A 15645-nucleotide genomic window follows, 5' to 3' on the forward strand; every position below is an offset into this window, starting at 1 on the left:
CTTATGTGGGTTTTGTAAATAGTCTATGTTTAATACTCCTAATTAGTATCTAAATATTCGATGTGACACGTGCTAAAAATAAGCAAAGGAACCAAACGCCCCCGAGTTTGTGCGCGTGAACCCCACTAGCATATACTCTGGTAGATGGACGAGCCTGAGGTGTAAACCCCAGGGCGCTAGAGAGGAAACACGTGGCTTACTAAAACATTGAGTCACTGATAAACACTTTGTTACTGATGACACATTGTCACGGAGCAGGCCGGCGGAGACGCGTTTGGCAGCGCTCCCAGCTTCTCGCGTGGAGCAGAGCGGCCGGGAGCGCTGCCAAAGGGAGGCGCGTCGAGAGGTCTTGTGCGTGAAACAATACTACATCCAAGTGGTGGTATGTGACACGATGCGCAAAAGGAGAAACAAACGTGCGTGCAAATGGCTGGTCGCTTGATAGAACCAAAAGGCCATAACCCAGATCTACCACGTCTCTTCAAGGCTGCACGTGTATGCCGATCGATCATTGGCTCATTCCTTTGAACTTGGCGAACTATCACAGTCTAGCAAATAGCAAATCTGAAGACTGAGAAACCTACTCCTTCCGTAAAAAAAAAATGCAACTCTTGCTTCGCGAGAAGTCAAATAGTTTGAGTTTGACCAAATTTATAAAAAAAATACTAACACTCACGTCTCCAAATAGATTTAGAATGAAAATATATTACATGATTAATCTATTAATATTTATTTTGTACCTTAAATGTTAGTACTATTTTGTATAAATTTAGTTAAATTTAAAATTGGTTGATTTATCGGGAAGCGAGGGTTCTATTCCTTATTCTTTTAGGATGGAGGAAGTATTCCTTATTCCTTTTAGGATGATGGAGGGAGTAAGTAGGCCACTTTCATAAACAAAATCTAGCTAGCATCGGGGCTAAACTTTAGGGGTCAAAAGATAACAGTCGTATACTTCATTTGTACCTTTTGGTCAAAGAAAAGAAAACGACGGTTTTTTCACAGAATAGATCTTGAGAATTTTTCATATTCCTTGTACAGAAACATCACAATTGCCATAACTTCTCGAGGTGGTGCCCAATGTGCCACAACCGTGCCCGTGCAGCAAAGAAACAGATTCCGAACACACATTGCCGCTGGCAAAACTGCTACGGTGCGACACGCAGCCACACGCAAAAGGAGCTTCCACAAGAAAGACATCGATGCTGTCTCATGCTCACTCTCCAACCAAGCAAGGTATTGGTTCTAATTTTCCTCACAAGAGTCACCTGTAATATCTTCATCCGCAATTAGGGTACCTTTGTTTAATGGACACAACCTGGAAGAAAATTAGCCCAACACAGAACCGAACCTGAAGGACATTTAATTTTTGTGTGATTGTATACATAAAAACTTCAAAAACTCTGTGCACAGCCACTGGTAGAGAATTGCTTCTGATGGAATTTAGCACGGGCAAAACAAGACGTAAGGCAAAAATGATACAGCCACCTGACATCTGTTCTATAACATCAATGTATGCAATCAGCGTTCCTAACAAGCTCCTCACTTAACGTTGCCGTTGCGAATAGAAGATCTGCATGGACCAGCTGATGTAGTAAAGGGTATCCCTTTGAATGTTGCAATTCCATTCTCGTCGGTACGAAGATGCTGGATGCATGATACAATGAAGTTAGTGCTTAGTGATAGGCTCACACTTCATCTGAATAAATAGACAACGTCATTCAGCAAATATTAACAAACATGGTATTCAAATTATCAGTATCTGATGATGGAGTATGTTATGGTAGCCAAGAACATCCAATTATGACAAGTGATGGAACGTCATATCAAATAGGACATTGCTAAAATCATACCGGGGTAATCTTGTCCAGCTGCTTTTTCTTTGGATTTAGAACATCTTCAGGCTTTCCATCGAACCTACATGTGAAAAATAATTTAATCAAACACTATATAAAAATAACTAGTAAACAAGACCATTGCTTAAAATGCAGGCCAGTACAAAGTGTAGCCGCAGAAATAAAACCCGAATAAATTTGAAAATAAGCTATATTAATTTCAGAAGTAAGCACAAGCATGCAAAATCCTTATTCTACAGGACCCCGTGCACCCAAATAAAAATGTCAATCAAGCTGACTTGTGGCATTCCTTTCCTAAAATGGCAAAGAAAACTGATCCATGACTTCATTTAGGTTACGCTTGAAAGTTCAAACTAAGTTCGTACAACTTGACTAACATATTCATGATTACAAATTGGGGCACTACACAGAATAAATGCTCTATAGAACTGCACAAGTGAGCCTTTAAATAGAATATATACCATTTATAACTATAAGACAAAATTCTTACCCAGCAAATGAAATGCGCTCTCCAATCTTGGCTCCTTCTGGAGGAATCAAAGGCTCCACAGCGGTATGATCTTCAGTTGAAGCGCACAGAACCTGGGCAGAAGATTAATACCAAAAAGAATATCTCAATAAAACCTCCTCAACAACAAAAGTTGCAGTTTGAACCAGGAGTTAAGAAACTATAGTTCTATGGTACTACTTTGCTGACAAGAGCATTTGAAATCAGAATAAACATTTACAAAAGTTGTTTGTTATTTTCTTCAGTGAAAAGTGTAACACCATTATGTTACCTATTTCTTGTGTTACGCCACAGCAAACAGTAAGACTTGTTTGAAGCTTGCATTCCTTCATGGTACTCCCTCTATTTAACATTATTAGGCATTTATTTTGTTCATCAATATAAGGCTTATTTCATATACTAATGCAAAATGTGTGGTTCCCTATTTGCCCTAATAACTGCTCCACTCTTAACTTTAAATGCTTACATGCATGCATTAAATAGTTTTTTAGACAGTAATGAGGGGTAAGTTAGTCATTTTGAATCGTTTATTGGTTTGTGTGTATGGCAAAATATGTGTTGTAAATTGTAATTTCAAATGGAGGGTATTTTGGGAAGTTTTGATAAACCTATGGATCTTTTTTTTCGACCTTTACAGACAACCACATTTTCAGTTGTTTGCTGAGCTACACAAATGGTTAACAGATAATAGGACATACCAATCCAGCAGACATGACATCCCTCAGCTTCCCAGGCTTCACATTTGTGATCAAGACAACGTGCCGATTCTGAATGGGGAAGTGTCAGGTGTTTTTGCATAATACAGAACCACAAACAACTTCAGAAAGCAAAAATGTTTGAAAACAACTTGAGTTCTTTCTTGCTGCTAACTACTCACAGTAAGATCATCTGGGCTACAGTACTTTGCAAGACCACTGACAACTTGACGCACATTACCATCTCCCAAATCTATCTCCTCAACCAAAAGGCTGCTCAATTATCAATCTGAATGTTAGATTGAATGCTAGAACAGAAGCTTTGAGAAAAATCCAAAGCATGATGAAAGTGTGAAAATACAGCACCTGTCAGCAGATGGGTGCTTCCATGCTTTCCGGATAAGGCCAACCTGTATGTTCAGGATACTGATATTGCACTCTGAATCCTTGTCTGCAGTTTTCTCTGGAGCTTTCTCTGAAGCTTTCTCTGCTGTTTTCCCTGCAGACTTATCTTTCTTTTTCTCACCAGAGGTTTTGTTGTCTTTTGCAGCAGAAGGTTTTGTTTCCTTATTGTCTGAAGCCTTAGTCTAAAGTCAACCAAGAAAGGAAATTACAAACTTATCAAAAAAGGACAACTTGTACAAGAAAGTAGTCTCAATAAACGAACATGAAATCAGCAATGCTATTCAAAAAGCTGTAAATGACTAAACATGCCATATAAACTAGTACAAAACAATAAGAGTAACACATTTACAGCCCATCAAACTTTGTGATACATTGTACATGTAATAACATAATCACAAAGATGCAATGGATTTAAATATGCAATACCGAGGCAAGAAACTGTAGGAAGAGATGAGATGCCAGAAAAATTTTATAAAAACAAATATTAACAGTAGCATGAGGCTGCAAATGGTTCCCCAGAAGTACTGATCAAGAAGATCTGATAAAAGTGACAACTAGCGAGAATGTCTAATGGCAGAACAAACTACCTCCCCTACGGGTTTCTTGGAGTCAGCACTTCCATTTGACTTGTCAGCAATCTTCTGTCCTGAAACGGCTTTCTTTGAACTTGATTCAGTGTCTCCTTTATCAGCTTTCTTTGGATGCTGCCAAACAGAAAATGAAAGGTACAATTACTTCAGTGATCCTAAACCAACCTTTTTCTGAAGAATGTTTTGAAGATGACCAAAACAAGACATGTCAGGTTATCATCTTAGCATTTCTCTGCAGATCTTTTACCAGCACCATAGTAGCATCGAAGTAAAGTTGTATCAAACTCAGTATGAGAAGGTACATAACCTACCATAAGGTACATAACCTACCATACCAAACAGGTAAATTTCAAATACCATGAACAGCATGTAAACAGAGTTCCATAAATTTCCAGTTGGATTTGAAATCTGATATGGTAAAGAAATTCAATAGTATAACATTTCCAGCACACCCAAAAAAAATTACTTACACAAGGTGGAACAAAGACAGACTTGGCCACATTTATCTTTTGCAAAGTTGTACCAAAATCAACAATGTTCTGCATCAGAAATAAAGATTAACATGAGACACCATCATTGAGTGCTACCAGAGAGTAAAATGAAAGATAGTATCAATGAGCATCCTTTTAATTACAGATGCCAGTTTTTGTAAAAACACAACAAGAGGCTTCCATCAGCATAAAGGCACTAGTATATTAATAGAAATAAGCTGCAACGTTTTGTAAGAGATTGTGAAGATAATATCATAGCAGACAAACACTGCACTTGTGTACTTGATATAACGAAGCATTAGTTGATTATGAAATGTGTAATCAATTTTGAATATCGGACAACATCACTGTATTACAAATCTGGCTATTTTCAATTTCAAATATTGTTGGAGGTGAGATGAGGCATCTCAGAAATGATAAGTTAATAGTCTAGAATAGTCACGTTCCAAGGATACCACCGTAGGGTCCAGTGACTTGAAGAAAAATGTAGGCCTCATTTTCAACTCTGAGTTGAAAAGAAATTCTAAAGCTGAGCAAAACACATGGAACCATGACAAGAAGATTTACATTCAATTGATCCTTTCTTCTACAGAAGAGTAGTATTTCATATGGACAACAGATAGAAGTTAGCATAAATAAATAAAAATGTTCATCTTAGACCTGAATGTAGTCCATCCACCGCAATACATGAGGAAATTTCTGCAACTTGCTGTCGCTGACACGACTCTGAAACAAGTAAGGCAACTAAAATTTTAAATAATTTATAATATTTATTTAAGATAAGATACAAGAACAAAGGCACAAAATAGCACCCATCAAAACATGTAATATTTCAAACTAAACCTTACAGCGTGCACTAAGGAAAAAGAAGCACTAATCCTCACCCAGTTACAAAAATAGGTGTTTTCATGACTTGAGAATATGTGCCGTCAAACTTTTTGCGATTCATAAAGCAAGAAGGTTGGTGGGTTGGCAACATAAAAAGAGCACTAGTAGAGTTGTCTCTAATTACTTCTACCAAATTATACCGACCAAAGACTAGAACATGTTAAGAACATCTCAGTTTTAGTAGTATATGAGAGGGAGAATAAAAAATGGCAAAATGCTATCATTGCACAAACTGGTAATGCTACATCATCATACCACGAAAGCTTGAACAGCAGCAAACACGACAATATCAGCAACTGATGGTTTAAGACCATCACCCAGTAGTACAGACTTCTGGGACAAATCCTTATTCAGATTATCAAGCAGTGCATGCTGTTTTCCATCACTCCCAGCAAAATCACTGGAAAATTTTACCCACTTCATCACCTACATAAACAAAGAAAAGGAAGACATGTTACATATGCAGTAGCATCTAGCAAGTGGGTTTGGTATATGGAACCCAGAATAGGTCAGTACCTCATCCTGAGATGAGTTCACAATATGTGAAAACAGGCTTGCAATATCACTTTCTTCAATACTCGTATTGGATACAGTGCTCTGTACAATTAAGAAAAGAAGTTTAAAGTTAGTAACAACTTCCAGACAAAATAACCAACCTGCACAAATTAAGTTTTTTTATTTAAAACTAGGCAAAGTTTATTCAAATAAACAAGCACAACACAAGCACGAAGAACAATAAGTATATGCTTATAGAGTTACACCACAGTATATCGAAACAAAACAAAATCATTGCTCACCATAAATCATTGCTCACCATAAATGCTGTGCATTGTGCAGCAGACAAGTCAGCGGTTTATGAACATCTAGAATACAAAAGTTAAGCAAACAATTTTTTTAGACCCAATGTACAAACAAATTTAACAAGATAGCACTGCACCAAAGCATGAGCAGGTATCCATATGAGAGATAAGGGTAAAGCATTATCATCATCTACCGTGAGGCATAAAGAACTGAAATAGCAAGTAATGAAAATTCCGCAAGTGGGAATTCACCATTTGAAGCTTCATCTGCATGTGACCATGTGACTAAACTATACCATGTTCTATATGTGTTGCAAACAGCAGACCAAACATTGCAGCTAACCAGTCTGTTCAACTCACGCACCGTCCCTTCATTTACTTGCTAAAATTTCAATTGCAGCACGATTAATCGACAGCACACCCATAAGGTCAATTCCTGATTTGTGCAATTGTCAACATTGGGCGCGCACATGCCCACACTCCCACAAACGCTGGAGCAATTACAGATACGATATTTGAAACTGTTATAATAAACGAAATCTAACCGACGAGACTACTCAGGTAAAACTTTTGGTGAGCTACACCACGCCTAAAGCACAGCAAATCTGCATCCGCAAATCTCAGCACGGACCAGATAGTATTTTTTATTATAAAAAAAAGGCTACAAAACCTAAGCAGCGAGCACTACAGAACTCTATCGCATGATTCGCTTCAGAGCAGCCAAAATCTACCAGATGGATGTAGGACGCTTACGGGATCGACGTTGAGGTGCTTGCAGAGCGCGTAGGCCATGGCCCGCTTGGCCACCGTGAGGTCCGCCGCCGCCGCCATTAGCACGCGGAGTCTCGAGCACGGCGACGGGTTGGAGAAAGTGGAGAAGAGGGAGGGATGGTTTAGGCCTTTAGGGTCTGGTCACCACTCGCCAGTGGGCTGCTAAGTGCTAACCCTCCTCCTCCAGGCCTTTGCGTTTGGGCCGTATTGAGCTCGCTTCCGTGCGTGGGCTTGGGGTTCTATAGCTTGAACCGATATGTGTGGGCCGTGACGTTGTTTTCCGATATAGATCGGGCTTCTTCTTATTTCGGCTGTACCAAAGTATGTGTGATGGATTATGGGCCATGTTAATAATCGTGTGTCACTGAAAAGAGAATAGAAAAGGAAACGTGCATTGCCTGAGCCTGTAGTAATTTTTAATGTGTCCGCTGGAGCTTGTACAGCTGGCAGGTGGTAGCGGCCTGTGTACGTCGACGCTTTCCTCCGAAACCGGAGATGCTATGGAAACGCCCATCAATAACAAAATAAACCAAGTCAAACGAAGCTACGACGACGACAAGCTCACGCTCTCGTCTCGACTCCCGAAGCACAGTGTGCTGTGCCGCCTGTTGGGGGAGGTGGTTGACAATCTGACGCGAGAATCTAATGCGCTGGTGGGCAAAGTACACGGCCAAGGGACGCGATGCTCTCCGCACATGGGCGCAGCTCGCGCGCTTCGGCCCGGAACGAGGGCACGCGGCGATGATGCCATCCGTCCGGGCTCCCAACATCGACGTGAAAACGACGCCAGCGCCATCGTCGTCGGTCGGTTCAACGATCAACAGTTCCTCCGGCCCTTCCGTCCATAGCTTGATCTCCTTGCTGAGGCCTGTTCACCTGCCCCTGCGCGCCGACGCAGACTGCTCCGGAGCACAGTGGCGCCGCGTGCTCGGCGACGCATGGGAAGTTCTGTTCAGATCATGCATGCAGAGGCAGGTCGAGCAGAGCCCACCCATCTCAGCATCTCTCCATCGCCAATCGCTACCGGTGACTGGTGAGGTGAAGCCGTGTCTGTCCAGTCGTGGTCGAGACGCGACGGCTACACGCGGGCATGTGGTAGGGCCTCGGCCGCGGCAGTGACGACTGTCGACCCTGGACGCCGGCAGGGCCGGGGCGCCATAAATGTTCCCACCAGTGCATGTCCTCGCCGGGCATACAGCCTAGGCGCCATAAATGAGGCCCAGAGCCCTAGGCCGCGGTTGGTGCCTCGCCAAGTCGCCATTCCAGCGCGCGATGGATTCCCGTCGAAGCGAGGAAGAGCACGTGCGTCAGTGGGGGAGCGAGCGCAGGGACTCCTGGGTACGCGGTACGCGTCACGTTTGGGCGACCTGAACAGCAGTCTGCTGGATCGGCCTCCGCCGCAGACACCAACGTCCAGTTGCCGTGCATTGCCGGCTAGCACGTACTAGCGCCCTGCGCCGTCGGCAACGGTCGTCGGTCGAGGCGCGCGAAACAGACGGGGGGCGCGAGGCGGAATCAGGGCGCCGTTGGTCTTGGTCTATTTCTCTCAGGTTACGACCGTTCTCCCGCGGCGCACGAGCACGACGGGCCTGCATACGAGCGAGGCAGGTCTTGTCCGTTCGCACGCCGCTCATGTAGAGTTTCTTTTGACAAAATGACGGGCTCAGATAGAGTAGAATTGCTAGTGCTGTAGTAGTATAATCTAGTCCACAGCTGGTCAACCATGTAACGTGAGCGCAGGGCAGCATGCATGCTTGAGTTGAGCATCCGTAGCCCGTAGGTAGAAAGATTAAACAAACGAGCTAGCAAAAATAAGGCGCTACTAGGTTCGTAACGGTACGGGACACGCTGGGACAGCGTCATCGGAGGACGGACTACGGGCCTACGGCTTCGGGGAGTAGTACAAATTTCTCTCTAGGAGAAGCACGTAGCCGGGCGGTGGGAGTGGTGTACGAGTCAAATCTCTTGAAGGTTACTCCAGTCGCATGGGTGCGGATGCACGAGATTCGAATCAATTTCCGCTCCGGATCTTCGCAACAGCAACGCGACAAAAACTGGCCGGCGATCCCCACGGCGCAGCGCTAAACCACGATCCGCTCCGAGCCTCCGACCACTGACACTGCTTGTCTCACACACAGTGGCAGTGTGGCACAGTGCAAGCAGACCAGCCCAAGCTTCACTACTGTAACCAACCTTCAGCTACTGCAAGATAAACAGTTTATTTACACAGTCCAAAAGTTGATGTAGGGAAAAAAAAAAAGAGTTTTCAAGGAGGAGTTTGCTCTAGTTATCCTTAGAGCAAAGCAAGATCGTGCCCTTGTAATGTCATCAATGGCTAGACCAGCTTGTATAGTTTTGATGATTTTCTTTGTTTCTTTCATGTTTCTTAAAGCTCGACTGTAACTCTTTTTTCCGCTATAATTATAAATATATAATTAGTAGGTGGCGACCCCTGTTTCATCATAAAAAAAAACAGAGAGAGGACGATGCGGTGGCATTTCTATAGCTCGCTTCCAATCAATAGCCTGCGGACGTTGCTTTCGAGTGAATCAAAAGCAATGCTCTATACTCCACGCTACACTCCCAACCTTTCTGTAGACAGCACGAGCTAGGAATGCTGAACCCGCCAAACAGGACATCGGAGCACTCAATTCCCCGTGATTAAAGCGAAACGTGATTACACCTATTCGCTCGACATGACATGCTTCGGCTATACTCCTACATACCCTACTTATTTGAATCTTCACCATCATCACATCCACACCCTTGAGCTATCAGTACGCGGACCTCCTGCTACGATGTTCAAAATGATCTCAAGAACAGGTAGATGGATCCTTTGTTTGGTACTCGATCGACCATACGAAATGGAGGGCCAAAAGGGTGCTTGACCTTACTGTTTGTCGCTCCATGATTCTGTTGTCTGGGCAGCCCTCCTACCTGGCGATTCGAAAATTGGCGGGTGCCGTGCCGCGGTGGAAAGGTGGTGTGCTCCATGGCGAAAAAGGCAACAGATCCCCGGCTCCCCCACTCGGTCGGTCGGCAGCCCTGACCCGATGAGTGCTGCCCGAGGCCTTTGCGCTTGGGCCTTTGTTTACTCCTCGCGAGCGGAGGAGATCAGATCAGCGCCGGCCTGGGCAGCAGCGAGGTGAATGCTGCCTGTTGCGGTGCTGCTGGAATTATTGCACGGCGTGGAGGTGGAGGAGGAAAACAAAGGGTAGGTGCTGCCTTAAATTTTTGACCAAGGCCATTCAATTCCCGCGGTGAAGACTGGTGGCGCCGGCGGGCGCAGTTGCCACTGATGATCGCCAGACTCTTTTGGAAGCTTCAGAAAGGGCAGGGGACGTTCCTGTATCGACTCTTGTTCACATAAGAATAGAGTGAGGCCTTAGTTCCCCTTTTTCTCAACTTTAACACTATGCAAAAAGAAGATTTTCCATTACATCAAACTTATGGTAGTACTAAATGTAGACGAAATTAAAAACTAATTGCACGGTTTATTGTACCTTGCGAGACAAATCTTTTGAGCCTAATTAGTCAATGTTTGGACAATAATTCACAAATACAAACGAAATACTACAGTTGCGTATTTATGACAAAATGCAAACTTTGCCACTTCCAATTTGGAAACTAAACACGGCCTGAAGAATGGACTGCTTCCGGTTTGTTCCACTACTCAAAATTGATTAGTGGTCTATCACTGTACAGTGTAAGTTAAAAAATTAGTAAGAGGGAACAGAGCAAGTAGACAGCTTTCAAAGGAAGAAATGCGGAGCAATTACATCCGTCAAACAAAGTCACACTATCAGCAGCAGAGCTGCCCAAGAACATCAGTCACCTGGTTAAGCCGAGTTATCACCCAAACCTGACTTGCATCGCATCGAGTCAATACCTACACGAGCTAAGAACTCTTCCAACCAAGGAACAAAAGAATTTCCAGAGAAGCAACACAAAGACTTGCATCCCTAAAACTTTGAACACATTACAAGCATTCCACCCTCTGCACCGCACCCCCTCTGCTCCTTTCTTCCCCACCGGGCAATCATATATGCATCTCAGACAAAACAAAAAAGAAAAAAGCTCAAGGCGAATTAGAATTTAGAACAGAGATCCCAGGTAGTGCCTCAAACCAGCTCCTCCTCCGCACTATCCTGAGGACTCCTCACCAGCTCGAGTATGCTCACCACCTCGCCCATGTCAGGCCGGTTCGATGGCACCTGCGAGGTGCAGACGAGGCCCAGCTTGATGATCGGCAGGGCCTCGTCCATGGGGAACTCGCCGCATAGCCGCGGGTCGATGCAGTCTTCCGGTCTGCCTTCCTCCAGCGTGCTTCTGACTAGATCACATAGCACAACGACGTCGTCTTCCAAGTACTCGACGGGCCTCCTGCCTGTCAAGACCTCCAGCACAAGCACACCAAAGCCGTAGACGTCGCACTTCTCGGTGATCTTCACCGTCTTGCATGCGAATTCTGGGGCCATGTACCCAAGTGAGCTCTGTATCTTACTGCTCAGCACGTACCGGTCCAGCATCGGCAGCAGCTTGGCGAGGCCATAGTCACCCACCTTTGGCTCGCCATTGCTATCCAGCAGCACATTGCTTGACTTGAGATTGTAATGGATGATCCCATGCTGGTGCAAGTATGTCAGCCCTCTGGCAACACCAAGGATGATATCAAACCTCTCCATCCAGGAAAGTGAATTATCTTCAGTGCACTCATGCAGCTGTTTATGCAAATTTCCTCCTGGCAGGTAATCATAGATGAGAAGCTGCAAGGATGAAGTCCAGTAAAAGCCTCTGAGCGCAACAATATTGTGGTGCCGCACCTTGCTAAGCATCTTTACTTGCCGCTCGAAATCATCCTTCGACTTGACCAAGCTAGAGACAGTAAGCTTCTTGATGGCTACCGGCTGTCCATCTCTGAGAACTGTCTTGTAGACTGCACCAAAGCCTCCACGCCCAAGCTCACAATCCTTATTCAACAATGCATGCCCACCGGCGCTGAACTCAGGGCTGCCCTTACCAAACATGACTAGCTTACCGGAGCTAGCATCATTCTCCGGGGACTGGCTAAGGTAATCATCAGACAATGCAGTAGCAGGTGCTGAGCGGGAGGCAGCAGCACGGGCACGGACACGGCGGTTGAGCACAGATATGGTGATCACTCCGATAGCAATGGCAGCCCCACCCGCAATGGCAATGAGGGTGGAAATGCTCAGTATGATTTTCTTGTGATGCTTGTTGCTAGGTGCACTCGATGTAGCCTGCGATGAGGGATTTGATGAGGAGTTGGGATTGAGCACAATCGGCTTTGGCATAACAGCACTGCATGAATCATTCTTCCGTGAGCTACAAAGACCAGAATTGTCCATGACGAAGGAGTCAGGGATGTTGTTAAAGAAGCGGCTATTTGGCAGATCCCCTGTCAGCATGTTGTGGGAGACGTCAAAGATGTGGAGGCTAGGCAGATTTGATAGCTCCACTGGTAGGGTTCCGTTCAGCTTGTTCTGAGAGAGATTGACCACCTGGAGACTGGTCAAGTTGCCCATGGTGCTAGGAATAGGCCCCGTGAGGCTATTGTGTGACAAATCCCTGCATTGGAAGAGCACAGCTCTGTATCAGTTTAAAACGATTTCGAATACTCCGTCGTAACTAAATGCAGTAGTAATCACTGAGATTGAATTGATCTGAACAGTTAGCTATAGTAGTAACGAGTGTTCCAAATCCTGCTGATGTAGACCTTTGACTTCAGTTTTGAGTGTATCCAGATAAAAAAGATGATGACCGGGGACACTGGGATGCGAGCAAACATAGTGACAAACACAGACCCATAATTTGCGGTTTGGGGTTCCAAACAGAAAATACGACATCACTGTCCTACATCACTTTCTACAACGTCTCTGCAACCTAGGAAACCGGAATCTATCAAAGCAGTCAAGAAAGCAAAAATAGGCCTAGTCAACTTCACACACAAGCAATCGCAATGACGTCGAAATTCATTCCAGGATATGAGTAAAAATTCAAGGAGATTAAACAAGAATTTACTTACAGTGCAACGAGGGAGCTACAGTTCCCAATCTGTGCGGGGATGCCTCCCGTGAGCGAATTCCTCCCCATCCGGAGGTCCCGGAGCGCCACCGCGCCGCCAATCTCCGGCGGCACGGTTCCGTCAAGTCGGTTAGCGCTCACGTCGAGCACCTCGAGGAGCCTCATCCCACCAATGCCGGCCGGCAGCTGCCCCGACAAGGAATTCGAGGACAGGTTCAGTGACTGCAAGCCCGCAAAGGCAGTGATCCGCGACGGGATCTCGCCGGAGAACGCGTTCCTCGACAGGTCAAGCACACGAAGCGCCATTGCAGCGTCCTCGGGCACCTTGACCCACCCGTGCAGCTGGTTGCCGGCCACCGAGACGCGCTGCAGCGGCAGGCCGAACACCCACCAGGGAAGCTCGCCGGTGAGCGCATTACGGCTCAGGTCGACCTCCACAAGGTTCTTGCAGTTGGCGATGGTGTAGGAAATGTCGCCGGCGAATCGGTTGCCAGACAAGTCGAGCCGCTCCAGGGCCCGCATTTCGCCGATCCACGCCGGCAGCTCCCCTGCAAGCGCATTGCCGCCGGCGCCAAGGAATTGCAGCCCGGTCAGCCTCCGGAGCGACTCCGGCAGACCGCCCGTGAACAAGTTATGCCCAAAATCCAGTGACTTGAGCAGCGCCGCCTCGCCGACATCCGCTGGTATCTCCCCGGCGAGGAGGTTGCGGCTCAAATCCACCTGCCGTAGCGAGCTGCTCCGGGGGAATCCGCCAGGCACACTCCCGGAGAGCTCGTTGCCGGAGAGGTCGAGAGAGCGGAGCGAAGGCAGCGACCAGAGGCCGTCGGGGATGGGCCCGGCGAGGCGGTTGGACGAGAGGTTGAGGGAGACGAGCGAGGCGCAGGACGTGACGGCGGGCGGGATGTAGCCAGAGAGCTGATTGTGCGCGAGGGAGATGGCGCGGATGTAGCGGCATTGGGCGAAGAGCTGGGCGGGGACGGGCGCGGCGAGGCGGTTGGAGGAGAGGTCGAGGGAGCGGAGCCGCGGGAGCGCGGCGAGGAGGTTTGGGAGCACGGGGCCGGAGAGGTTGTTGCGCGGGAGCGCGAGGGAGAGGAGCGCGTCGAGGCGGAGCAGCGCGGGCGGGAGGCGGCCGGAGAGCGACGCCGCCGGGAGCGAGAGCGAGGTGACGCGGCCCGTGCGCGCGTCGCAGCCGACGCCCGGCCAGGAGCAGGGGCGGTCGTCGTCCTCGGTCCACGTCGCCAGGCGGCCCGACGGGTCCGAGACGCCCGTCTTGAAGACCACCAGCGCGAGCACGTCGTCGGTGAGCGCGCTCGTCGCCGCGGCCGCCGCGAGGAGCAGCGCGGCGAGGAGCAGGGGCGGGCAGGCGGCGGCCATTGCGACGCGGCGGGCAGGAGGAGGGCGAGGAGGGTGGAGGGATCACAGCGGCGCTCTGCCCATTTGCGGGAGCAGTGATGGGAGAACTGGGGGTAGTGCAGGTGCAGGCGCGGCGGAGGGCGTGGAGAGAGACCGAGAGAGCGGAGAGCCAGAGGGGAAGCGAGTAGGAGAGGAGGCCCCCCTTGTGCTATTAATGTGCACGAGTATAGAACAAATAGGAATGGACAAAATGATCTGCTTCCACACTTCAATCCGCTTTTGTCTACGAGGACATATATTTTTTTTTGGAAATATTTAGCATTTCAGGCAAAAACAATATCCACAGCAACGAAATCGACCAGAAAATTATGAAAATTCGTAGGTTTGAAAAAGGGGGTCAACGATTAGAAAAGGGGGGCAAGGATTTTTGCTCTCACCCTCAAATTTCTGACCCTTGATCTAAAACGAACCGTTCAGCTCGACCCAACATCTTTTTACCTCCCCCACCTCTTCCCTGTCCATCCACTCGCGCAAGCGCAGTCTCCATCATCCTTCTCCCAGCTCTCCCCGACCTCCGCCGCCCTACCGCCCCACCGCTGCTGCCCTCCACCTCGCGCGACGCTGTCCCCGACGTCGACGTGGCCCGCTTCCTCCACCGCCCCTCCCTTCTCGCTTCCCCCTCCTCGCCATCCACTCCTAGAGTCGTCGTTTGCCCCCGCCGCCCTGCTTGTCTCTTCCTCCAGCCGGTAAGCAAGTCTTCCTTCTTCTACCTCCCCCACCGCCACCCAGACGGTCACCGCCGGTGCGGAGGTCTGGCGAGACCCTACCGCGCCCGCGACAACCTCCTCCCTACCCACCCCGGCACCACCTCCCACCGCGGCCGTCGTAACTGTCGTTGCTCCCGCCCTGACCTAGCCCAACCACCGGCCTCACCGCCCCCGCGCCCACCACCTCCGCCGGGCCAGCTTGCCACCCCCGACCTTCCCTTAGGCCCTGCAAATTCCAGCAATCCCAACCTCAACCCCAACCCCAACCTCAACCCAACCCAACCCAACCCTAAACCCTAAGCACCCCAATCCCCACCACTAACCTCGCCATAGAGGTCGCCGGAGGCGAGGGAGAAGCTCCCTGTTGCTTTAGATTGGGGAGAGCAACAAAAACACTCGCGTACAGTATAACTTTCCCCAAGCGGTTATGCATCTCTTTGCAATGGTATTGTACGTGGATTGGCAGGATCGTGTAG

The 15645-nt window shown here is 47.6% G+C and overlaps 2 protein-coding genes across 3 annotated transcripts; both read right to left on the bottom strand.

Annotated features, from left to right (window-relative positions):
* Positions 1–1321: 1321 nt before the first annotated feature.
* On the bottom strand, positions 1322–7127 carry LOC101770448 (methionine--tRNA ligase, cytoplasmic). 2 transcript variants are annotated; one of them, XM_004970333.3, is made up of 12 exons: positions 6987–7127; positions 5950–6030; positions 5689–5859; positions 5206–5271; positions 4525–4593; positions 4052–4168; positions 3426–3646; positions 3242–3332; positions 3063–3131; positions 2347–2438; positions 1854–1917; positions 1322–1647 (listed from the first exon to the last, which is right to left on the bottom strand). In XM_004970333.3, the coding sequence occupies exons 1-12, from the start codon at positions 7062–7064 to the stop codon at positions 1543–1545; spliced, it is 1224 nt and encodes a 407-aa protein (XP_004970390.1). In that variant the 5' UTR covers positions 7065–7127; the 3' UTR covers positions 1322–1542. The 2 variants fall into 2 exon arrangements, with proteins under 2 accessions (XP_004970390.1, XP_022683001.1); XM_022827266.1 differs by lacking the exon at positions 6987–7127 and adding an exon at positions 6231–6249.
* Positions 7128–10739: 3612 nt separating this feature from the next.
* Positions 10740–14614, bottom strand: LOC101770863 (probable LRR receptor-like serine/threonine-protein kinase IRK). Its single transcript, XM_004970334.3, has 2 exons — positions 13051–14614; positions 10740–12593 (listed from the first exon to the last, which is right to left on the bottom strand). Exons 1-2 carry the CDS (start codon positions 14421–14423, stop codon positions 11126–11128), a joined length of 2841 nt encoding a protein of 946 aa, XP_004970391.1. The 5' UTR covers positions 14424–14614; the 3' UTR covers positions 10740–11125.
* Between the last annotated feature and the right edge of the window lie 1031 nt (positions 14615–15645).

This window comes from Setaria italica, chromosome V, assembly GCF_000263155.2.
Source record: "Setaria italica strain Yugu1 chromosome V, Setaria_italica_v2.0, whole genome shotgun sequence".
Classification (NCBI taxonomy): domain Eukaryota; kingdom Viridiplantae; phylum Streptophyta; class Magnoliopsida; order Poales; family Poaceae; genus Setaria; species Setaria italica.

Coding starts and splice junctions, on each gene's coding strand:
- LOC101770448 (XM_004970333.3), bottom strand. CDS start 7,064: ATGGCGGCGGCGGCGGACCTCACGGTGGCCAAGCGGGCCATGGCCTAC. Junction 6,031..6,986: donor AGCACCTCAACGTCGATCCC/GTAAGCGTCCTA, acceptor TTAATTGTACAG/AGCACTGTATCCAATACGAG. Junction 5,272..5,688: donor CTGCTGTTCAAGCTTTCGTG/GTATGATGATGT, acceptor TACTTGTTTCAG/AGTCGTGTCAGCGACAGCAA.
- LOC101770863 (XM_004970334.3), bottom strand. CDS start 14,423: ATGGCCGCCGCCTGCCCGCCCCTGCTCCTCGCCGCGCTGCTCCTCGCG. Junction 12,594..13,050: donor TGTAGCTCCCTCGTTGCACT/GTAAGTAAATTC, acceptor CTTCCAATGCAG/GGATTTGTCACACAATAGCC.